The sequence below is a fragment of the Orbicella faveolata genome, unplaced genomic scaffold (genome assembly GCF_042242905.1).
Source record: "Orbicella faveolata isolate gen_17 unplaced genomic scaffold, um_ofav_v1 contig_36, whole genome shotgun sequence".
Taxonomy (NCBI): Eukaryota; Metazoa; Cnidaria; class Anthozoa; order Scleractinia; family Merulinidae; genus Orbicella; species Orbicella faveolata.
Genome location: NW_028301565.1, coordinates 16,632,702 through 16,657,397, shown reverse-complemented (window position 1 = coordinate 16,657,397; position 24,696 = coordinate 16,632,702). Strand labels below are relative to the sequence as shown.

The following is a 24,696-nucleotide window of genomic DNA, read 5'->3' as shown; positions in this document are numbered from 1 at the left end:
GTGTCCAAGAAATGACTTGAAATTGCGCTGTATGAGCCAAATATTTATCTTCATCTCACCTGTCCTGCTGGTGGGTGATCAATTATTAAAACGCTTTAGTAGCACATTTGTATACCTTTTGCGCGTTACTATATTTACTGAAGTTCGACGCACATTTGCTTGATCGGCTATACTGGTTTTAACATCACTCATGGCAGATGGATTCCTTTCCAATCAGGATTTGTTGCCCTAGAAAGAGCTAAGCAAGGCTGTCGAACGAAATAGTTCTTGAGGATATACTTAGTTTTGCGGGTGAAACTGAAATTTTTTTCTTGCAAACATGGAGGAGTTTGAGGCGTCCTGTGGAACTGCCGCAGAAACTCTCGCCAAGGAATTTGCTAAGGAAAAAAATGACATTATTTGCGGTTTTCTCAAGGAGAAAGAAGTAATTGAACTGATGCACAGGGAAGAAATGAATGACCTAGTTGAAAAATTTGAGGAGGAAAAAGAATATCTGCGACATGAATTTGAATTAGAAAAAGAAGACCTGTTGCAAGGATTTCAAAAACAGCAGGTGGAAAAGACAAACGAGTTTCAACGCGAGCGAGAAAAAATTGAAACAAAACAAGCCAAGGAACGCCGATCGTTTGAAAGGACTGTAGAAATGAAATACAAAGATGAGAAGCTTAAAATGAGACAAGAGTACGAGGAGGTTATCGCGGAGAAAAACGAAGAAATAAAAATGCTGCGACGAGAATTGCTGCGTGTACAGCATCAAGAAGACGGTTTAACCAGATCCTCGCCAGACGATGATATTTATATTAAACGAATCGAACACGAAGATGAGTTAAGGCGCGCCAGCAATAACTTTGAAATTGAAAAGCTAGAACTTGAGAGAAAATGTGATCGAGAGAAAGCGAAGATTGTGCAGGTTTTTGCGAATCAGGCTGAACGAATGAATGCAAACTTTGATGAAGAGAAACAGAGAATGCAACAAGATCATCAAAAGGAATTGGAGTTTAAACTAGAAGTAACGGAAAGATTGCTCGCTGAGAAAAGTGATCTTGAAAGAATGAGAATGATCCAACAATTTGAGCGCGAAATAACCGAGCTAAAGGAGAGTTTAGAGATCGGTTTCAAAGAGAGGCTTCTTGAGAAACAAGAAGCTATTGATGAACTTGAAAAAGAAAAAGAGGCATTGCTTAATGCATTGCACACTGAGAGGTTTAGTTTAGCCCAAGTTTATAACCGTGAAATTTCGTTGCTTACAAATCCAGATCGGGTAACCAAAGAAGACGTGGAGGTTGCTCTCATCGACGAAATTGCAAAATTGAAACAGGAACATGATAAAGCGTTGATTGAGATGGATGGACAACATAAACAGAAGATTGAGGTGATTAAGCGGGGACAGCAACCTACAAAGGAACTGGAACTCAAACATCGCAAGGAAATCGAGAGACTGAAAAAGGAATTCGAGACAGAGAAAGAAAGTCTGGAAGCAGAATTCAGAAATGAGCAATTCAACTTGTTGAAGAGTTTCGAGTTTGAAAGAAATGACTTGGACCAACGATATGAAGAAATTATCAACGAGAAGGAAATGGAAATTCAACAGAAGGAAGAAGACATGCGACTATTGTACGAGGGAGAGCTTGATGAGCTTAAATCAATAGTAGAAAAACAACGGGAAGAGCTGGAGGTCTCCAAACAGAAACTGGGCGACTTGGCTTGTGAAATGGAAGAGTTTGTTAGTGAGAAGAGCAGGATTGAAGAGCGATTGCACAAGGAGAACAATCAAAGCCAAAACCTAGAGCAGAAGATAGATAAAAATCTCCAAACCTACGAGAAAAATTTGAAGGAAGCAGAAGCATTGCATCAGCAGGAAATCTCTAAGAAAGAAAAGGAATTTACGAGAGAGAAAAATGAACTAAAGAAACGACTGGAAAATGAAAAGCTGAATTTGCAAAAGGAAAACGAAACGCTCAAATTAAAGCTGGAAGAGATCCAACTGGCACCAGAAAACGCATTTCTCACAAGCAGTGAGAACATTCTAGAAAGTGATCTTGTTGGAAACAGTGCATCAGATGAAGAACGCAGCCCTGCAATGGGGAAAGAAAAATCAGAACACGTAGGGAAAAAGAGCCCATTGCAAGAAAAAGAAGGGCAAAAAGTCCTAGCGGATAAACAACAAAGAGTCGAACGCCTATTGGAGAAGACAGAAGGCAAAGAAGAAGGACGCGTTCAGAGCAACACAATGGACGACGTAAATGCGTTTCTTCACAAAATCAGGGAAAACTTGAGGAATTGCATCCCCAATGAGGAAAAGAATGACACCTTGAAAGATCTTCAAATGCGCAATAAGCGCATGAAGGACGCAATCAACCAGACGATAATGGAGATTGACAATCTGTGCGCTGGCAAGGATGAGCATGAAGTTGCCTCGCTGAGGGATGACCAACCAAAGTTTTCTATTGAAGATCAGCTTGTTGCTCTGGAGAACGTTTTGGACGAAGGCGACTTCTGCGGGAGAAGTGAAAAATCTGGTAAAGATCAATTGAACGAGAAGTTGAAAAATATTTTCAAAAATGCGCACAGATGTCATGAGGTGGAAAAGTTAAAGTTAAAAAAAGAGCACCAAGAAGAAATCAAGAAACTGCTGAAAGAGGTTGCCGATGAAAAGAGAGCGAGAGTACAAGACTCTTTGGAGACTTTGAGATGCCTTCAACAGCTAGACCCTAGTGGGGATCAGTTTCAGAATTATGATGCGTTGAAACCGCCAACTGAAGAAAAAGGTACATCAACAGATGATCTTGATTGCAGGAAGGACATAAGCAGCCCTAATGGAAAGACAAGGACTGGTAGAGAAAACCGTAAAACTCCTTCAGACATCGAGGAAGAGCTGAGACGAGAGAAAGAAGATATGAGACGTTCAATTGTTCAATTGGAGAAGAGTTTCATGAAAGAAAAGGAAGAGCTCATGGAAAAACTCCAGACACAGCACAAGGAGTTTGTGATGAGCGCTGATGGGGAGATAATTGAAAATCTCCTAAAGCAAAAGTCCACTTTAGAAGAGGCGTTCAATCTCGAACGATTCTATTTAAGCAGACTTTATTACCTGGAAATGAAAGAAGAACTGGAGGATATTCTTTGTCGCAAGAAAGAAAAAATGAAAAGAGACTTCGAGCGCGACAAGATGGACACTGTCTTAAAATACAAAAGTGAAATTGCAGACTTGCACAGCTTGCTTGCCGAGAAAGGAGAAATGGAACTCAGGCTGCTGCAAGACAGAAATGACACCATGCAAAAGCTACTAGCCAGCCAAAAACGAAAGAGCCCTGAGAGAGGAGGTAAAGCTGGAGATAAAAGGAACAAAAAAGAACGACTTGAAAGAGAAAAAGAAAAACTCGAGGATAAAATTCCTCTTAAGAAAGAAATAGCTGAGTTACAGAAGAAAAGGCAACAAGAACATGAAGTAGCCGTTGCTAATCTTAAAGAAGCCTTCGATCTTATAAAAGAGATGATGTCCAGCCCGGCATCATTCCCACGTGAAGACGAGCAACAACTTGACCGATATAGTTTTGTTAGCGAGGATCCGCTTACTTCGCCTGTTAACTCGCCTAAAGATAAAACAAGTGAGAGAAGTATCAAACCAGCTAAACAACTTCTTTTATCTGAAGACGACATCTGCAGCAAGGATGAGTTAAAGGCCGCTTTAGAAAACCTCATAGAACAAGTTCTGAACGATGACGAAGATTCAGTTTATGACTCGGAGACAACCTCTGGTGCGAGTTCAGATCTGGAGTCAGACGATTCAGGTCCTACGACCGTGAACGGAGAAAGCGACGAAGGAGCGTATTCCGGGCCTGAATCGAGCGAAGGTGATACATTACACATCAAGAAAGCCGAACTGGATTTTGCCTTTAATCTCGAGAGGTTCAACCTTGGAAGAGTCTATTATGGAGAATACAGAGACAGCTTGAGGAAGGCCATGAAGAAACTAGCCAAGGCCAAGGACTCTCTCCGTAATAAGAGAAAGGACCTGGAAAATGACATGCTTAGTGGGATCCAAAAGCTCGTCGAGAGAACTCAATTTGGTGACAGACAATTATCCAAAAGAGGCCCAGGTGCACAAACCCCTGAAGGGGAACAGGCAGTCATCACTGATCACGAGGACAGGACAGAGGACGACATTGATGGTAGACAACTTACAGAAAGCAACAAGGAAGACGATGAGTTAATAGAGAATTCCCATGGCGACATAGAAAACGACGAGACAGAAAAGAAGAAAGACAATTTTCAAGTGAAAATTCCCGAAGAAACACTTGAACAACCATGTTTACCTGAAGATGAAAGTCCAAAAGCTGTAAAGGAAGTAATCGAAGATAAACCCCCGGATGAAGTCATCTTGAATAAGGAGAACAACCAAGATCGTCATCGTGGTGAAAATTACGACGAAAACGCTACTATTGCTCACAAAAACGAAACAGAAACTGAATCAGAAAGTGACTCAGGTGTAACTGAGGGAAACGAAGACAGCCAAGCTAGGCTGTTAAAAGAGCCTGGATTACTTGAAGAAAAAGTTAATGAAGAACGTATGACAGAGCAAAGGGACAATATTTCTCCATCTCTCGAGACTACTGGAAGTCAAGGGCTGAAATACGATAAGGAGAAAGAACCCGATTCAGGGGCCGAGATAACACCCAAAGATAAATCGTCTGAAAAGCCGGTTTCCAAAGACGACAAATTAACCGTGGGGGATAAAGGAGAGGTTTCCCGAGAAAAGAAAAGTGGGGAAGAAGATACCAATGCAGATCAACTTGCCAAAGAGGTTATTCTGGCGGAAAGAGAGCATGCAAATGGGACACATTTAGAACCAGAGGTCAAAGTCAGGGATGAGTCCTTTGAAAAACCAGCTCAAGAGAACAACGGGGGAAATAAAGGCGACGAAGAGCCCATTCTAGCGGAAAAAGAGAATTTAGGTGACATTGACGGAGAAAGTTCAGGGCCAGAGATCAAAGTCAAAGATCCTTCTGATGAAAAGCCATTGAATAAGAAACCTGAGAGGCCCACGGAAGAAAGAGGAGAGGCTTCCCAGGGCAATAAAGGCGTGGACGAAGATGTCGGCGAAAGACAAGAGATCATAGAAGAAGAGATCAAAGCGGAGATTAACGCCAAAGTTGCAACTTTTGAGGAACCTTTTACCCAGAGCAGCGAGAGACCCACGGAAGACAGGGAATGTATTCAGGAATATCAAGACTCGGAAAAATTAGACAGCGAAGAACAGTCTGCGAACGTAGACATTTTAACGGAAGCAAAAGGTGAAGACCATCTTAATGGAACAACAGAAGACGAAAGGATCTCTGCTGAGAAGAAAAGCAAAGACAGAGACGCAATGGGAGTGAACGCTGGCGAGGATACGAAAGTATTAGACACTGAATTTGAAGTTACAGAAAAAGAGGAACAGTCTGTCATTGATAAAGAAGACGAAAGTCATACACCACTGGATGAAAAATGGGTCGCTTCTGATCATGAAGGGGAATGTAGAGAAGACGAGAAAACAAGTAAGGACGATAAAACTGAGGACCATGCTGAAGAGCTGGACGGCGAGTCTGAATTGGGAAACCTCAATGAGTTAAAAATGAAAATTGAACCTTCTGACATGTTGACCAAAGAAGGTGAGATCGTCAAGAAGAATGACACCCCAGAACATGATAGACTTTCTGAAAGGTCAAACACCCAATCCCAAGCAACAGACGAGGAGTTTGAGAACCTTCATCGCCAAGGTAGCACATCGCCTGTTAGCGACCAAGATCTTATTAAACAGCTAAACAGGAATAACAAGATACTTCAAGATAAGTTCAATCTACTGCGAGAATTAGTAGGCAAAGGATTTGTGGATGAAATTCCAGAACTAAGCGACGAGAAAGATAAAGAAGAAAACTTGGTAGCGCTAGAAAGTCTGAATAATCTATATGCAGAAAAGGAACAACTTACAGATGACTTAAAGCAAGTGGACTCACAGATTAAGGAGCTCTCTGAAGCAGGAGATGACAACCTTAGGGATCTCAACAGGCGGCTGGATGACGAGGAAATGAGGCTCTTGCATTCACTGGGAGAAATTGACAAAAGTCTTAAAATGAATGAAGATGAAAAGCTAACAGAACACCTTTTAAAGGAAAAAGAAGATGTATGTATGAAGCTGGACGAAATTAACAATCTGCTAAACGAGCAGAAAGGAGTAATGGTAGAGCCAGGAAGCAGCGACTCCCATACTGTTCCTAGACTCATGTGTAAGAAGGATGTAATAAAGGATGATCTATGCGAAAAAGCAAGACAGCTTAACTACAAAGCAAAGATGTTGGAAAAAGCAACAGACGAATCTGGGAAAGAAAAAGAGAAATTGAAAAACTCGTTAAACAGCTTGACAGCTCAACTTGCAGCTTTAGAGGACGGCTTGCAGGAAAGTGACAACGATGCTTATCCAGCAAAGAGCAGTAAAGAACTACCACCTGAAACCACGTCTTTGGTCAAAAGTAAAAAAGACGCCGAGAATCAGAGAGCAAAGTTAGAAAGGGAAATCAAGAGAGCAGAGAGTGATATTGGGAGATGCGGCAGGATATTGGAAAGACAAAGAAATAGGTTACAGCCCTTTAAGAGAAAAAGAACACGCATCCAAGACTCCCTCGACTGGGTCAATTCAACAGTGAGTAATGAGGGCGAACAAGTTTCAAAACAAAACAGAGACTACGTGAAAGACGGTGTTGAAGCATCTGATCAAAGTAAAACTGAGGCTCAGTTAGTGGACAAGGATAACGTTTCAGATAACAATGACGCTGAAAGTGAAAGACATGGAGTAATCGACGCGAAAATTGAAGAACTGGACTTTGCGATCAGCAGCCTCAAATTACCTCGCGAGCTTGAGAAAGAAATCATTGAAGGAATTCCCGCAGCTGACATACTGGGTATCGTCAATCGTGTTAAGCTGCATACCGAGGAGGACTTAAAATGCCTGGAAGAAAAAATACTCCACGAACAAGACAAACTAAGAGAGGCCGGTTTCATTCATCCCACGAAACTAATTGAAGATTTGGAAGAAAAAGAAAATTTGACAAACGAAATTGAGGAACTGAATAATTACCAATCACGTGTGGACGGATTCAGAGATGAAGAGGACTACCCTTTTGTTGAACAACTGGAAAACTTAATCTTCAAGAAGGAAAGCTTAGAAGAAAAGATTTCCAAGCTGGACGGTGAAATCTGTAATGAACAGCGCAATTTTCTTGATGCCCGACAATTCACGATAACTGGATATGTAAACACAGAATCAGAATCAAATATCAAGGGGCTTCTTGACACTAAAGGAAAGTTAGTGATAGGCCTACAAGATACCAACGAGAAGATTCTACAGAGTCTCAGTGCAGGTGGTTTAAAAGGATCGCAGTCTGAATTTATAGAGGAATGCGTTGAAAGAAAGGTGAAACTTGAAGAAGAAATAGAGAAACTACAGGATAAAATAGACGAGGAAACAATGAGAGCGGCTGAGATGCTGGCAGATCTTCTGAAACAGAAATGTGCAATCAATGAAGAGCTGAGAAACACTAAAGAAAATGCAATAGAAGAAGTAAAGAGGTTGCAGGGAGAAGATTCTTGTAATGCAAACATTCCAAAAGAAATGAATGAGCCTCTTAAGCAAGCCCTTCTTACTGAGGAATCGGAGACCAAGTCCGCTGATCTTCAAGAAAGACAAGGACTGTGTCAGAGACAAAGAGAGATGGAAGAAATTGTCAAGGAAAAAGCAGAAAGTTTAAGACAAGCTAAACGACTGGAGCACGATCTAGATGAGGTGGAAGGTTCTCTTGAACAGGTCATCAGAGAAAAGATACCTGTAGATAGAGAACTTCAAAAAATTGGTGAACACGAGTATGAAAGCAGAGGAACAAGACTTCCTTTATCGTTTGCAAACAAAAAACAGAAAGAAGAAGGAACCGAAGCGAAGAAACTGGAACATGAACCAATTATGGACGGAGACGCACTCGATAAGTTAATCGGAGATTATACATTGGTAGACACATCAAGTCAAGAGCCTCTTAAAGATGACAATAATGTTAGTGAAACTACACTTTCTTTGACTGCAACCCATGAAAAGGATGAGACAGACAAAGGTTCGAAACAATCGGAAGAAAACTTGGATGACAAACGTCGAGAACTGAAAAACAACCTACGTCAAACTGAGAATCGCCTAAACAATATGTTACAGGTCTCTAGACCCTCTGACGAGTTAGAGAAATATGACCTAGAAAAGCTGAAATCTCTGATTGCTGAAAAAGTAAAGCTGAAAGAAGAGCTACGGCAAACAAAGTTATTAGAAGACCTGTTGAACAAGAAGGAAACGTTATTACAGGAACAACTTTGTGGAAAGGACGCTTGGAAAGACCACTGGGAGAGGAAAGGAAAACTCGAAGGTGAACTGAAGAAATTGAATGAGTTAGTTGATCGTAAAGAAAACGAAATGCTGGAGATGGAAGCGAAAAGGGCAGATAAGGAAAAAAGATTAAATGAGCTACACAGCGACAAAGAAACACTTGACGCAAAAATACAAATTTTAAAAGAACAAATCGACGGGGAAAGACGAGTAGTTGAGGCCAGCTTAGAGGAATTAAACACAACCATCAGTGAACACGAGAAATTTTCTAGCGAAGAAGAGCAGGCACTTAAACAAGAATTGCAGGTCTTGCAGGATGAGATTGAATTATGCAGAAAAGAGGCAGAAGAAGTGGAACGAGAGTTAAATGCTCTCAAGGAGGAAAATCGCCAAGGAAAAGCTGCCATTCCTGGAGATGCACTGAACCTTGAGAAGTTGCTAATTGAAAAAGAGAATTTAAGAGAGTACTTAGCTGAAATCGACGGGACACTTGATAGTAGTCAAACCGATGCTATCAAGCAAGCAGCTCCCACTAACATTGAAGAATTACGGACTCAAAAGAAGGAAGTTGAAATTAAGCTGGAAGAAATACGAGAGGAAAGAACAAAGTTGGACGTAGAATTTGAAGATGAAGAGATGGATGAAGTGATGATGGAGTTAGCTAAACTGAAAAACGAACTAGAAGAAAGAAGACGAGATGTCTCCGAACAAATACGTGGCTCGGGAGTAGTAGGCAGACTGGCGGAGAAAAGGGAACAACGAGAAAGTAAAATGCCACGTTATTATATCGCAGGAATTTTAGATGAAATGACAAGAGATGAAAAGACACTGACTGAGTTGATAAAGGAGCAAGAGGACATAAAAGCTGCCTCTCAAAGACAAAGGGAACGTCTGGAAGATATGGTTGACTTGGTGAAGTCCAAAGTTGGTGACGATCTTTTTAACGTTATAACATCAATCGGGCCTGAGGACATTCAACCAGACGAAGGAACTGAATACCGACCAGGTATAGACGAAGTACAAGGTAATGAGGCAACCATCAGTGACATACTCAATGATCTTAGCGCCGAAAATGAAGAACTAAGAAACATGAATGGTGAACTCAGTTCAGATTTGGAAACGCTCAAGGAGAAAATTGGAGAGGAACTGGTTGAAGCACTGCTGAAGCAAAATCAGCCAGAGAACGAGTTGGAATTTAGAGACGTTATAGTCGCTGTTCAGGACAACGAGGAGACGCTGGCAAGCTTATTACGGAAACAAAAGGGAGAAATGGACTTAATTAATGATATGCTTGGACAAGACCTCTTAGGTGCTGTTTTAAGGACAGACGACCCACTTGACACGAGCAATCATGCAGGTTCCCCTTTGGAACTTATGGCTCCCACCATAATGAAAACATACGACGAAGATCTCCAACATGTGATTGCCGTGTACGAAAAAGTGCTGGATAATCTTTCACAAGAAAACGACCTGCTGAAAGAAAAGCTGGGCAAAGATCTCTCTCGAGCACTTCTACAAATGAGCAAACTACCAGAACCTCAGGTGGGCATACACAACAAAGAACAGAATCCGCAAAGTCCATTTAGCACACAAGATAGAAAGAGAGGTTTTGATGAAGTACAGTTTGACGGGAAACCTCTCTCAACAGCCGTCAGAATCAGTGGCAACTCTCCATCTTTTGTTGAAGGGCCTGTGCTCCCATTTCAAGAAACCTCAGACAGGGTTTCTAAACTTGCTGCAGGTGGTGACACCGGTAGTGATACAGAAAGGACGGCGAAGGAAAGCATAGGAAGTCACGATGTTCCGGAGCTCGAGACATTAGAAATTAAAGAACCTGAGAGACAGCAAAACCAGCAAGTGGAAGACATAGATCACTTTAATGTTACAGACACTCGACTAGAAAAAGGGAATGCACCATCCATGAAACAGTCTAACATCGGTCCCAGACTCAGTAACATTGTTGAATCACATTTTGGTTCTCCATTGGAGAAAAGCTCATCCGAGATTTCCGATGAAGAGGAAGGAATGGCGAAGGGATCCTTAAAGGCGCCGACAATAATGAGACACAGTGGTAATACACTTGAGGAGGTCATCGCTAAGTACGAAAACGACCTTAAAAGACCTGCAAACGAAAGAACAGGCGGTGATGATAGGTCTCCCGATGGCATTCCTGAAGAAGAAGAAACGATTCAAGGTATTCTTAAAGCCCAAGAGAAGAACAGTGAAATGCTGCGTCTCCTGAAAGAGAGACTTGGAGAGGAGTTAGTCTATGCCTTGATTGAAGAGAGAGAAGGAGATCACTTAGATGATCCAACGACCGATGACGTCCCAGCCAGAGAAAGAGAAAAATATCTGATAAAATCGGATACTGGAGGCCCTGTCGAGTCAAAGGAGGGTGACAAAAGAAAAGCTGAGGAAAAATCACTATTGACACAAAGGAGCGAGCCAGTCAAGGAACACACGTCCCCTGAAGCAGAAGAAAAGGAAGATCTGAGTAATGAATTTTTACCAATGACAAAGCCTGCAATCATAATGGATGACGAAAGCGACTCAGGACAGAGAAACCTTCCTGAAGAAGATATCGCAAATAAAAGAATATTAAAGGCACCAAGTATCGCTATTGAAAATAACAAAACTCTTGCTGATGTCATAGCGTTTTACGAAAATGGACTTGATTCGTTGCAGTCTAAACTAGGACCGTCCTTGACAAATACGCTGCTATCTATGGAAAACCTAACCACCGGCGAAATTGAAGATAGTGACTACAGAACGAGAGAGACACCTACAAAGGAATTAGAAGAAGAAGCACCAAGCAAAAAGGAGCAAGGAATAGCTGACGACGAAGACAATGATGTGAAAAGTGATAACGAGGTAACAAATGCCCAAGACAAAATGGTAGACCTAGTCAGCGTTGAGGAAAACTACCCAGCAAAAGAATTAAGAGCTCCCGATATCATGGCAACAAGTGGAAAGACTCTTGAAGAAGTGATAGAAGATTACGAAGAAAGAATTAACGAAGAGCTTAACAACCTTGAGAAGGAAGTCAGTCTCTTAAAGGAAAAACTTGGTAAAGACCTTTTCTATACTCTTCTCCCGCAACCAAACATCGAAGTAGAGCCATGCCAAACAGAGGAAATAATAGACCAGCAATACCCTGAAGAACCCGACCGGGAATCATTTTCAATGGTAGAAGGGATTTCTATAGCAGACGATTTAAAAGCAAAATCGCTATTACGAGACGACGGCAATACTGTAGAGAATATCTTAAGAAAGTACGAAAGACAGCTCGAGGAACTCGCAAAGTTAGTTCCAAATGAAAATAACGAAGGCATCTCGATTTTAGACCTGACATCGAATTACGAAGACAAGCTGGCGGATTTGAAAAACGAAAACAAGGCATTCGCGGACCGTTTGAAAAACCTAACGGAAATCATAGGCCCCGATCTTGTAAACAAGTTAGAAAATATGGAACATAAAGACAGCAGTGAAAACGATGAGGGTATTGATGGCGTCGGGGAAGATGGTATAAAGGTGCCTGAGACAATGCAAAAGGAGGGCAAGTCACTTGAGAAGGTTGTAAGGAATTATGAAAAAGAACTAGAAGTTTTAAGGGATATGCTTCCAAACCAAGGTGAAGAAAACAATTCTATTTCAGATATAATTAACGACTACGAAGACAAAATCGACGATCTTGAAAACAGAAACAAGAGTCTTCAAAACGAACACGACAGACTTGTCAGTAAAATTGGCAGTGACCTTGTTGACGATATTGAGACGTTACTGTTGGATGACAAAGAGTCTGATGGAGACATCATCCATGCCTCAGATAGCAATTTTTCTACAAAACAAGCAACATCCAAATCCAAAAATGAAGGTCGATTTAACGCCCCAGAAATTATGAGAAGAGACGATTCAACACTTGAAGACGTATTGGAAACATATGAGAAAGCACTAGGGCTGCTCCCTCGCCAAGCCGCTCCTCCAGATGACAGCTTTGTTGACGGCACGATTCACACGTTTGACGGCATAATGAGAGAGAATAAGATTTTGAAAGACGCCCTTGGTGAGAGTTTAACAACAGACCTTATAGCAACAGCAGAGGCAACTCCACCAGTGTCGGGAGATATAAATCCAATATTCTATTTACAGGACACATCAAAGGAAGGTGGTGAGACAGGAGAATTAAACGGTCAGTCTGAAGAGAAAAATAAAGAAGTGGCGGCTAAAACTGCAGAAAACATGAAACAGCCAAGTCAACAAGGCCCTAAGGATGGTATGGCCATTTGTCCTGATGTTAGTAAACTGGAAGCCGAGGAACCTGTAAAAGATGCAAAAGAAACGATCGAAAGTATCCTCAAAAACTACGAGAAGGAGCCTGAAGCACTACGCAAATTAATTCCTAGTGAGACAAGTGAAGGAGTTCCAGTGTCCGATCTTGTAAAAGAGTACGAAGATAGGATTGAAAAATTAGAAAAGGAAAAGGACACTTTGTTGAAGATGCTAAATGACCTTGAGAAAAACATTGGGCCCGGTCTTATGGACGAAATGCAAACTTTTAACACCACGAATAAAGAGTCTGGCAGCGATCATTTGGATGGCAAGAAACCTTTTGATCTCCACGCTCCTATTTTAATGGAAAATGAAAACAAGACACTGGAAAGCGTTATAAAACGTTATGAAAATGAATTGGATGCCCTTCGAAAGTTGGTACCACACCAAGGTGAAGGGGAAGAGGCAGACGCAATCTCAGATATCATAAAAGACTATGAAGACAGACTTGAAGACCTTGGTGACAAAAACACAATTCTCAAGGACGAGTTATCTGAACTTGAGGAGAAAATTGGTCACGGCCTCGTCATAGATCTTAAGAACTTGGCAGTAACCAAAGCTGAGACGAAGGAGAGTGTGAGCGAGACAGATGAGAGCGCGAATACCAGCGTGAATAAAGAATCTGACATAGATCGTTTGGATGGCAGAAAACCTTTTGATGTCCACGCTCTTATTTTAATGGAAAATGAAAACGAGACACTGCAAGGAGTAATAAAGCGTTATGAAAATGAACTGCATGCCCTTCGAAAATTGGTACCACGCGAGGGTCAGGATGCAAGCGCAATTTCAGACATCATAAAAGATTATGAAGACAGACTTGAAGACCTTGGTGACAAAAACAAAATTCTCAACGACGAATTATGTGGACTTGAGGAGAAACTTGGTCACGGCCTGGTCACAGATCTCAAGAACTTGGCAGTATGCAAAGCTGAGGCGACGGAAAGTGTGAGGGAGACAGAAAACAACGGGAATACCAGCGCGAATAAAGAATCTGGCAGCGATCGGTTAGATGGCAGAAAACCTTTGGATCTCCACGCTCCTATTTTAATGGAAAATGAAAACAAGACACTAGAAAGCATTATAAAACGATATGAAAATGAACTGGATGGCCTTCGAAAACTGGTTCCACATCAAGATGAAGAGCCAGGCGCAATGTCAGATCTCATAAAAGACTATGAACACAGACTTGAAGACCTTGCTGACAAAAACAAAATTTTCAAGGACGAGCTATGTGGACTTGAGGAGAAACTTGGTCACGGCCTGGTCACAGATCTCAAGAACCTGGCAGTAAGCAAAGCTGAGACGACGGAAAGTGTGAGGGAGACAGAAAACAATGGGAATACGAGCGCGAATAAAGAATCTGGCAGCGATAGTTTGGATGGCAGGAAACCTTTTGACCTCCACGCTCCCAATTTAATGGAAAATAAAAACAAGACACTGGAAGGCGTTATAAAACGTTATGAAAATGAACTGGATGCCTTTCGAAAATTGGTTCCACTTCAAGGTGAGGAGGCAGGTGCAATTTCAAATATCATAAAAGACTATGAAGACAGACTTGAAGACCTTGCTGACAAAAACAAAATGCTTAAGGATGAGTTATGTGGACTTGAGAAGACAATTGGTCACGGCCTAGTCACAGATCTCAGGAAATTGGCAGAGAGCAAAGCTGAGGCGAAGGGGAGCGTGAGCGAGACAGAAGAGAACGGGAATACCAGCGCAATGAAAATAAAAAGAACGCTCAAAGCTCCTAAGATAATGGACGAAAGGAGTTTGCCACTAGAAGATATCGTGGCAACATACGAACAAGATCTTTTCAATCTGGAGAGAGAAAACAATGTCTATAAGGACGGTCTTGGCCAAGGCCTCGCTTTAGCTTTAATGCAACTGGCGAAGGACAGAGGTAGTTACTCTCCTGAAGAATTTGAAACCTACGACCAGCCAGCTACTTCTAAATCGAATAAAGAGCTGCCGGATAAACAAGAGCAGAGCCAAGAAACAAATTCCAAATATACGAAGCAGCCGTTACAGAATGTCGTTGACGATGTAGCAACGGATGATCCAGCGACACGTCCAGATGAAATTAAAGCAACGAATCTTCTGAGGGAGGAAGGGAAAGACCTCGGAAAAATATTGAAAAACTACGAAAAGGAGCTGGAAGCACTCAGACAATTAACTCCTGACAAAACAGAAGATGGCATGTCAATTTCAGACCTGATTAACAATTACGAAAACAGGTTCGAAAATTTGGAACGCGAAAACAAGCTGTTAACGAAGAAGTTGGATAACCTCGTTGAAACTATCGGCCAAGACCTTTATGATGCGTTAGACAATTTTCACCTTGATAAAAGAGAAGGCGATGCCAAAGACTATACCAGTGACAGAGAGGTTGACATAGAAGTGGTTAATGTGATGAAAAGGGATGACAGAACCCTAGAGAACGTCGTTAAAAATTATGAAAAAGAGCTAATTGCTTTGAGGAAACTGGTGCCTGTTGAACAAGGTGAAAGTGGCTCCAGATCAGATGTTATCAAAGAGTACGAAGACAAACTGGAAGACCTTCAACAACGAAACGAGGATCTCAGTAAGAACCTAGATAGACTAGAGGAGAAAATCGGAAGTAATCTTTTCAAGGATCTTAACAAATCGCACCCAGAGGGAGATGATGTAGGAAGTACTTCTGACAATGTTTGTTTCCAGCAGGAAGCAAAGCAGTCAGAAACTCAGTTAAGGTCAGGAACTCCAGAACTAAAGACCGAAAAGGAACTGACTTTAGAGGACATAATGGCTTCCCAGGAAAACGATCTCAAAGACTTGTCAAAAGAAAACAAAGCATTCAAAGATGGACTTGGCCCGAGACTGGCAAAAAGTCTGTTGAATGTGGCAGAGAAAAAGGAAATGCCTCCCCTGAAGAATTTGGACTCTCAGAGTCACGAAAGCAATACGCAAGTCAACGAGGAACCAATGGCTTCGACATTACCAAAGAAAGGAAAGGGACGTAAAAAAGAACGTATCGACAAAGGAAGTATGGAGGACTTAACTAAAGTGTACGCCCAACCGTTTGACCAAACCAACAATGATGAGACAGAAGTTAGCACAGCTTCTCCACCTGGTGATTTGAAAGCCGAGACCCTTATTAGAAATGAAGGCCGAACCATAGAGAATATTCTGAAAAACTACGAAAAGGAACTCGAAACACTAACGCAACTAATTCCCACTAATGATGGAATCTCGATTTCAGAAGTGGTCGCAAAGTACGAGGACTCTATCGAAAGCCTGGAAAATGAAAAGCATCTTTTAGTCAACAGACTAGATAAGATAGAGCAGAAGATTGGCCCGAAACTACTAAGCACAGTAGAGAATGGAGAGCCAAAGGCGGACCCAAGATTAAGAGACGATACGGGTCATGAAGACGAGAGTACATTAATGGCTCCAGGTATTATGCAAGAAGAGGAAAGAACCCTTGAAAATGTGGTCAAAACATACGAGAAGGAACTAGATGCCTTGAGAAGTCTATTTTCAAATGAAGGAGAAGGACGTTCCATTAACGATATGGTGAAGGCCTACGAAGAAAAACTCGACCAGCTTAGGGCCGTAAACGAGAGTTTGAGAAGTGATTCAGAAAGATTAGTAAGAAGAATTGGACCCAATCTTGCCAATGACATTAAGGAACTTGAAGAAACCAGCAATGATATAATTGAAGGTACTGATCAATCAGACGGAAAGTCAGATTCGGAGACTGAAAATCCGGTTAAAGATTTAAAGGTCACTAAGATTATGGATGTAAAGAAGTCAACTTTAGAAGAGGTAGTGGAAACATACGAAAATGCGCTTGGAATTCTCCTGAGTGACTCGTCGTCTACCATGGATGAGTTAAACTCAGAGAATTTTATTGATGATCGAACAAGTACTATCGAGGAACTAAAGCAAGAAAACGAAATCCTTAAAAATAGCCTTGGCGTTGCCCTCTCCCAAAGATTATTAGATATCACAAAAGACGACGAAGGTGCAACTCAGCAAAGTTCTTATGAAAAAGAAGAAACAGCTGAAATCTCGGCCGGAAACGCGGACAGTGATTTCGACTTCAAAGAGTCCGTCAATGTCTCTAAACATTCGCCTCAGGAAAGCAGTCAGAAAGATGCCACGAGTCTGTTGTCGCCAGTTGAATTGAAAGCTGAAAGTCTCGTCAAAGAAGAAGGGAGAACAATAGAAAACATCCTGAAAAGTTATGAAAAAGAACTGGATGCTCTGAAATCACTGGTTTCTAACGATTCGGGACAACCAATTGACGCTATTTCAAGTCTAGTGACAAAATACGAGGACGAGATAGACTTACTCAAAGAGGAGAAAAACAACATGGCGGAGCGATTAGAGTTTCTTGAGAGCAAAATTGGCCCTGATCTGATGAATGACATGGAAAAGCAAAAGCATTTGAATACGAAGGACAACAAGGAAGTTTTGGTAGGTATAAGAAGTGAGCTAAAGGCTCCAGCTATCATGGAAGAGGAGAACAAAACACTTAAAGCAGTTATAAACTGTTACGAGAAGGAACTTGATGCTCTTCGCAAGCTAGCTCCTAACCAAGAGGATGGTCAGCAAGTTTCTATTTCGGACATCATCCAAGACTACGAAGATAAATTCGATGAACTTAACGACAGAAATAACGCACTAAAAAGTCATTATGATGCTTTAACTGACAGACTTGGCAGCAATCTAGTGAACGATATTCAGGGGCTAAGCGAGGATGACATTGAAAGGGAACCGTCTTTCAAGGACGAAAACGAAACTAAAGGAGAAATGAAAACTGCTGGAACAGGAAAACAGCTTAACGCGCCAAAAATCATGCAGGAAAACAATTCAACGCTTGAAAATATTCTTGAAATATATGAAGAGGCCCTCGGGTTTAATTTCGACAGCACGGATTCACCCAGTGAAGACACACAAAAAGCCAAAGTCCCTAACAACCAGTTGGAAACATTCAAGAAGCTTCAAGAGGAAAACAAAATCTTTAAAAACACTCTGGGAGAACAATTGGCCGAAAGCATACTGGAGATGGCGAAGGCGAAAGAACTTGAAGCTTTGGGCCATGATGGCGACTCTATGCAGGGTAAAGATGCCGGGCATCATGATACCGTCTCCGAGTTGGCACAAGACAGGAGGCCTTTTGATAGGGAGGTGCCTACTTCATGGGATAACTTGACAGCAAATGCATTAATGAGAGACAAAGGAAGCACGGTAGAAGACGTCTTGAAGAGTTACGAAACTGAAATAGACGTTCTCTCTAAGCTAATTCCAAGTGAGACAGAGTTGGGCTATTCAATATCAGACCTTGTTAGAGAGTACGAGGAAAGGATTGAAGGCTTGAAATCAGCGAGCTGTAGCTTACAAAACAGGTTGGAAAACCTTACACTGAAAATTGGCCAAGATCTTGTCACTGACTTGGAAAGCCCAGCGTCCGCAAAGAAAAGAGACGAGGATGGCTTAAAGGCAACAAAAGTTGTGCAGAAAGAAGGTAAAACTTTAGAGGACATTGTAAGAAATTATGAAAAGGAACTCGACGCCCTTAGAAAGATTGCTGCAGAGCAAGGAGAAAACCCATATACCATTGCCGATATGGTGCAGGAATATCATGACAAAGTCGAGGGATTAAAAAGGGAGAATGAAAGCTTGAAGAATGAATTTGGAGTTCTGAAACAAAGAATTGGCTCTGACTTGATAGAAGACGTTACATCAATAAAGAGTGATGTAAAGAAAGATGATTCTAATGAAGACATGGAAGCCCAAACGTTCAACAATCAATCAAAGCTAAAAGCCCCAAGAATCATGCAGGAAAAGAACGTCACTTTGGAAGATGTTCTGCAGTCATACGAAACGGCTTTGTCGACTGCTCCCGGTGAAGATGTGATGTCAAAAGTACGTGACATTTTGGACGATAAAACAATCGAAAATCTGCAGCGAGAAAATAAAGTGTTAAGAGATACACTTGGCGATAGCTTGGCGCAAAGACTATTAGAAGTTAACAAAATGAAAGACGTTACTGGTTCAAAACAATCCGATGATTTTAAGAGTCCTACCATAGCGTTGGTCAAAGATAAAGGAGCAACGAATACTGCCGGAGAGACTGAATACCCATCTCCTGAAGTATTGACAAGTGAACTGAAAGCAACGGCACTGATAACAGACGAAGGAAGAACGATAGAAAATGTTCTTCGAAACTATGAGTGGGAACTTGAAGCCCTTAGAACTGATCGCAAAGAAGCTGAATCGAGGCCTTCAGATAATACAAAACACGGTGATAAAAGTTTGGAATTGGTAAATTTGGAAAGTTTTAAAGGTAAACAAGATGCCGTTGCTGACAGGGTAGGCAGCCCTATGACAAGTGCTTCTGAAAGAGAAAGTCAACGTTCCGAAGAGAAAGATATTTTAAAAGAAAAAGTTGGAGTTGACCTTATAAACGAATTGTTGCTACTCAGTGAGACCGACTCAGGAACAAAACGAAGATGGGAAGCAGTTGAAAAAATGAAGGAGGAGGAAAAGACTCTAGCTGACATTTTAGACACCTATGAACAGGAGTTAGAGAGATTGAAAAGAGAAAAGAATGCCATGGAGGTTCTAGTGAATGACAATGAAAGCGACGACCAGTCTGCTCTTGACATCATTTCGCAATACGAGGATGAAATTGAACATCTAAAGGATAAAAATAAAGAACTCGAGGCGAGATTGTCGGTTCTGATTGCACGAATAGGTGATAACCTTGTAAATGATGTTGTCAGCATTCACTATCATCAGACAAGAACGCCTAGGTCCCCGTTGAAAGCTCTTAAAATAATGGAAAAGGAGGAGAAGCAACTTTCAGCCATTTTAGAGCAATATGAAAATGACATTAGCAAATTGACAAGGGAGAATGAAATGCTCAATGCTATTGCGAGCAAAGAAAGCGCGGACGGGAAGTTGTTAACAAATCTTGTTTCGGAATACGAGCAGAAGATTCAAGAACTGCTAGATGACAAACGTAAGACAGAAGCCGACCTCAGGGTATTGTGTGAGAAAGTGGGAGGATCTTTAGCAAGTGCAATTCTAAGACCAGGTGAAAAGGGACAGACAACACCGCTAGATGCCCTTCATATTATGGAAAATGAGAGAAAAACTCTCGCTGAGGTCACAGAACAATACGAAACTGATCTTGCAAGGATGAAGAGAGAAATCGGCGCATTGAAAGGCCTTGTTTCAGAAGACTTAGAAAAGTCTTCGTTTATGGACAGAATATCAAAGTACGAAGATGAGATCTCAAAATTAAATGACAAAATACGAGAACAAGTTCTGCTGGAAAAGAAGGTGGGCATAGATTTGTCAAGACAGCTGACAACGTTGGACGAAAATGTAAGCGAAAGGCTGGAAGATTTCCCATTCAAAGCCATTGAAATGCTGGAGAAACACAAAGACACGACACTCGCGGATGTCCTAAAAGATTACGAGGAAGAACTGGAAAAGAAGGAGCATGAAATATTGACACTTAAGGAACTGGTGTCAGGTGACATCCTGGAGATAGCAACATCCCAAGAACGTGAAATAGATGAACTCAAGAAGGTAAAAGCAATTCTTGCCAATGAACTGGACTTGATATCTGGTAGAGTTGGGAGAGAACTAACTGACGAAATAATGAAAAGGCAACATCAACTGCCGAAACCAGAAGTAAACCAGTTTTATCTTGAAATTGTGGAAAGAATGGAAGCCGAAGCAAAGCCCCTGGCTGATATTCTTGAACACTATGGAAAGGAAGTAAGGCTGATGCGTAGCAGAAACGAGGAACTGAGCAACAGGGAAAATAATTTTGCAGAGGTTTCCGAGAAAATTGGGAAAGATCTTGTGAATGAGCTTTTAAAAGGGGATTTACCCGAGGGTTCTCAAACCGACACTAAACCTCCATTTCAAGCCTTAGAGTTGATGTCTATAGAAGAGAAAACGTTGGGCGAAGTTATTTTTAACTACGAAAACGAACTGGAAAAACTGAAAAGGGAAAACGGGGCCCTTCGCCTGTTTACAGAGAAGGGAAACTCCCAAGATAATTCAGTCCTTGATATTTTATCCAACTATGAGGAGAAAATCGAAGAACTAACAGAGGAGAACAGAGAGTTCAATAAGAGACTGCAGAAAATTTCTGAAAAGGTAGGACCTGAATTGACAAATGAATTGCTCAAACTGCCGGATGAACAGAACAAATCTTCAGCGGAACCTGTAAATGAGTTACAAGCATTGAAAACAGTCAGCGAAGGCCAAACCACACTAGCCCATGTGCTGCAGAACTATGAGAGGAGACTAGGAGAAGGTGAGGAGAATGACCTCGGTCCTTTAGTTTCGGGAAAGCCTATCACAGAGGATATAAAGTATGCAGAGCTTGTTCGTGTCAGTGAAAGCGAGCCCGAAATTACTGTTTCAGAAGACGAGCCACTTGAAAAATGCAGATACCTACAAGGAGGTGTTTTGAATGAAATTGATTCTGATTTGTACCGGTCTGTTGACTCTAAAGAAATTTCACCGGCAGATCAAGAGCAAATTAAAAACTTTGTCGATGTTAACACAACATTACGCAACAAAGTAGAAAGATTATCCAGGAAAGTAGGCAGAGAACTTGCAGAGGAACTGATGAGGCCACCAGAAGATAAAGACGATGAATACAATGCAGCAGTCAAGTTCTCTTCGGTACGGGACCTTGATGCTTTTGATGACGTAGTCACAGAAAGAGCGACATTAGCCCAGGTATTGGAAAGCTATGAAAAACAATTGAAGCGAACTTTGCAAAACGAGAAAGCTGATCCTGGTAAACCTCTTGTCGAAGGTCGCATTTTGAATGAGGACATTAAGCGTGCCCAATTGCTGCGCGCCAATGAATACGAACTGACAGCTTTGACTATGCCTAGTGATCAGTGTTCTGTTGAGGAGAATATTTATGATATTCGTGAGGGGGAGGTCGTTAGCGAATACAAGCTTCCCAGTGCTGATTCCAACTTGGTACAGGATGAAGAAGGCACAGCTGCTGCAAGCAAAAGTGCTGGAAGGAGTGAGACCGATGGTCGTATAGTCCCAATTGATCTGGATCTAGCGGCTTTAGAGGATCTTATTTGGGACAAACCACAAACCATGATACCTCCTAAAGAATCATTCATGGAATCAGAATCATGCAAGGATCAGGAAATAGTCCAAGAAGAAATCATAAGAGTAGAGATTCCCGTGCGTGAAGAGCATTTCCATTCCGAGTACATGGAAGAACTCTTTGGCAGTGATTTTCCAGTAGTAAAGCAAGAGGACCAATGCGAAGAACCAGATTCAAAGTGGGCTGAAATGTACTTGAACGAAAAACCATCAGAGGCAAGTGAAAGTGATAACTACGAGTTGGAGAGTCTGAAGAACAAGGTCAACGAACTAGAAAAAGAACTTGAGGAAGAGAAACATTTGAAAGAAAAGTATGAGAAAGATGTTCAGGATCTGCTACAGGACATTGTTGACCTCAAGATGAAACAAGCAGCCGACGATGACGACGAAACGCCAGAGGATGCGCGCAATAGGATACAAGAAGAGATCGAGTTAAAACAGGACCACAAACGACTTCAGGAGGACTTAAGGAAGGAAAAGAAGAGAAGACTTTCCATAGAGGAAAGCAAAAAGGATTTGCTAGATGAAGTAGATAGCTTGATGAGAGAAAAAGAAATGCTTCTAAAGCAACAAAATGATGCGAAAGATGGTGAAAAACTATTAGAAGACATGATCAATTTAAGGAAGAAACTTGGAGAACTAGACACAGAAAACAGGCATTTAAATAAGGAGATCAAAGAGCTGAAAGAAGCGTTGAGCGAAGTGTTGGTTAATCACGATGACGAGAAAAACAAATTATTGGCGGATTGTGAGAAAGAAAAGTCGCAGATGATGGAAGAGCTGATGGCTTCAAAACTTGAACTCGAGACTCAGCTACAAGAGCTGCTGGGAATGAATGACGATCTTAAAGGAACAATCAAAAGCCTTCAGGAAGAGCTGAAGGAATCAAGTGAAAAGTTATCCATGGAAGGAGAAACTCCAACCGAAAGCGAATCCAAAAGTGCCGAAATCAACAACAATGAGGAAACCACTATTTTCTTGGTGCAGAAATTAAAACTGTTGGAGAAAGAAGCAAACGAATACGAAAGAAATCTTCTGTACGAAAGAGATAAAAATGAGAAATTGAAAGAACAACTTGACGGAACAGAAAATGCATTTAAGCAGACGTTGACCAAGTATCAAGACGAAATCAAATCCATAGAGACAGAGAAAGCAAAGCAAGAGGATGAACTGCGGAAAGAAATTGAAATTCTTGCTAACAAGCTTCAGTTAGAAAAAGAGTCAGCTGAGCAGCAACGAATAGACTTGGAAAACATTGTTCAAAGAGAAAGGGAGCGCTTGAAAGAAGATATAGAGACAGAACACGAACGGGAGAAGAAGAGATTAAAGTATGAATTTGAAGATAAAGAAGAGGAACTCAGTAGGCAGGGAAGGAGACGTTCAGCAGAATTGAAAGACCAAGAGGAGCAGTGGACGAAGGAAAGAGAAGAACTACAAGCAATCTTCCGAGCCGAGAAAGAAAAACTACAAAAAGCGTTCGACGATGAATTGAACAGAAAAATAACTGAAAAAGACGAGCAGCACAAACAAAAGAATGAAGAAATCACAATGGAAATGAATCAAAAGTTTGCTAAAGAAAAAATGGAAATCACGGCAACCATCGAGAAAAAGATTTATGAACAGTTACTTGATAAAAATATAACTGCGGAAACTGACTTTCAAGAAGTTCTTTCTAAAATTTTGCAGGAACATGCCAAAGAGATCGAAGGCGTGGAGAACGATATACGGAAAGCTGAGGAAAGGTTTAAAGAAGACAAAAACAAGCTGATTGAACAAAATGATAGTGAAAAAGGAGCTTTAAAGAAATTATACGAAGACGAAAAGAAGGCCCTCGAATCCACAATTCAAAACCTTTTAAAAGAAGTCGTTAAACTAAAGCAACAACGAAAAGAAATTAGAATGATTCACAAAAAGGAGAAAGAAACTATGGAAGAGATTTACGAGCGGGATCGAATAAAGTTTAAGGACGACTGGGAACAGTACAAGAGAGATTTGCTAGGCAAACTTCAAGAGGACTTTGACAACAAATTGGCAAGCGAGACGACGAAGCTTGAGACGAAGCTAGAAGAGATGAAACAAGAGCTGGGCCAATCGGAACAGAGGAGAAAAGAACTAGAGGAACGTTTGAAAGGAAATGCCCTCGATAATGAACGTGCTAGAGCCTACGAAGAAGCCAAGGGTGACAAAATTGACAAAGATGATGAGGTGCATGCAAGGGAGCTAAAGGCTGTGAAGAAAAGCTTAGAGGAGGAATATGACAGCAAGCTTAAAGAGGAAAAACGTAAGTTTGAAGAAACGTTGCAAGGCTTAAGGCGTGAGATTGGAAACCTGCAAGAAAAGCGTAGGCTCATTCAAGACAAGATCTACAACCAGGACCCTACTCTCGTGGACAGAAATTTAATAGAGAAGAGCATTGCGAATTACAAAACGGAAATACTGTCTAAAATGGAGGAAGAAGTTTCACAAAAAATAGCTCGCGAGAAGAAGCCTCTGGAAGAGACTATAAAAGAACAACAGATAGAAATCGATGATTTAAAAAAACAACGCTGGGAGTTGCGGAACCAGATAAGGCGGGAGCGATCCAAACTAGAGGAAGAGCTTGATCTTGAGCGAGAAAGAATGGAAAATCAGTTCTTAAGGGAAAAAGAAGAGTTGAAAAACAAGCTTGAGACTAGATTGCAAAGAGATATGACAAAAAGAGCCATGGAAGACAAAGTAAACAGAGCCCTTAGTCCGATTTCAAACGTGAGTACAGAATTTCGCTTTAAAATATACGTCGGTAAAATGAATCATATTCTAATGTTTTGCGACTACTGACGTCT

The 24,696-nt window shown here is 41.3% G+C and overlaps 1 protein-coding gene across 3 annotated transcripts in view; it reads left to right on the top strand.

The window, feature by feature from the left end:
• LOC110040429 (uncharacterized) overlaps positions 1 to 24,696 on the top strand; it is a 31,246-nt gene that overhangs the window by 617 nt on the left and 5,933 nt on the right. Inside the window, exon 2 of one of the 3 annotated variants that reach the window (XM_020745668.2) lies at positions 1,257 to 24,619. In XM_020745668.2, coding sequence (XP_020601327.2) covers positions 1,343 to 24,619 — 23,277 coding nt within the window. In that variant the 5' untranslated portion in view covers positions 1,257 to 1,342. Of the gene's footprint in view, positions 1 to 46; positions 24,620 to 24,696 lie in introns of those variants that run through there. The other 2 variants (XM_089274629.1, XM_020745667.2) reach the window with 2 other exon arrangements.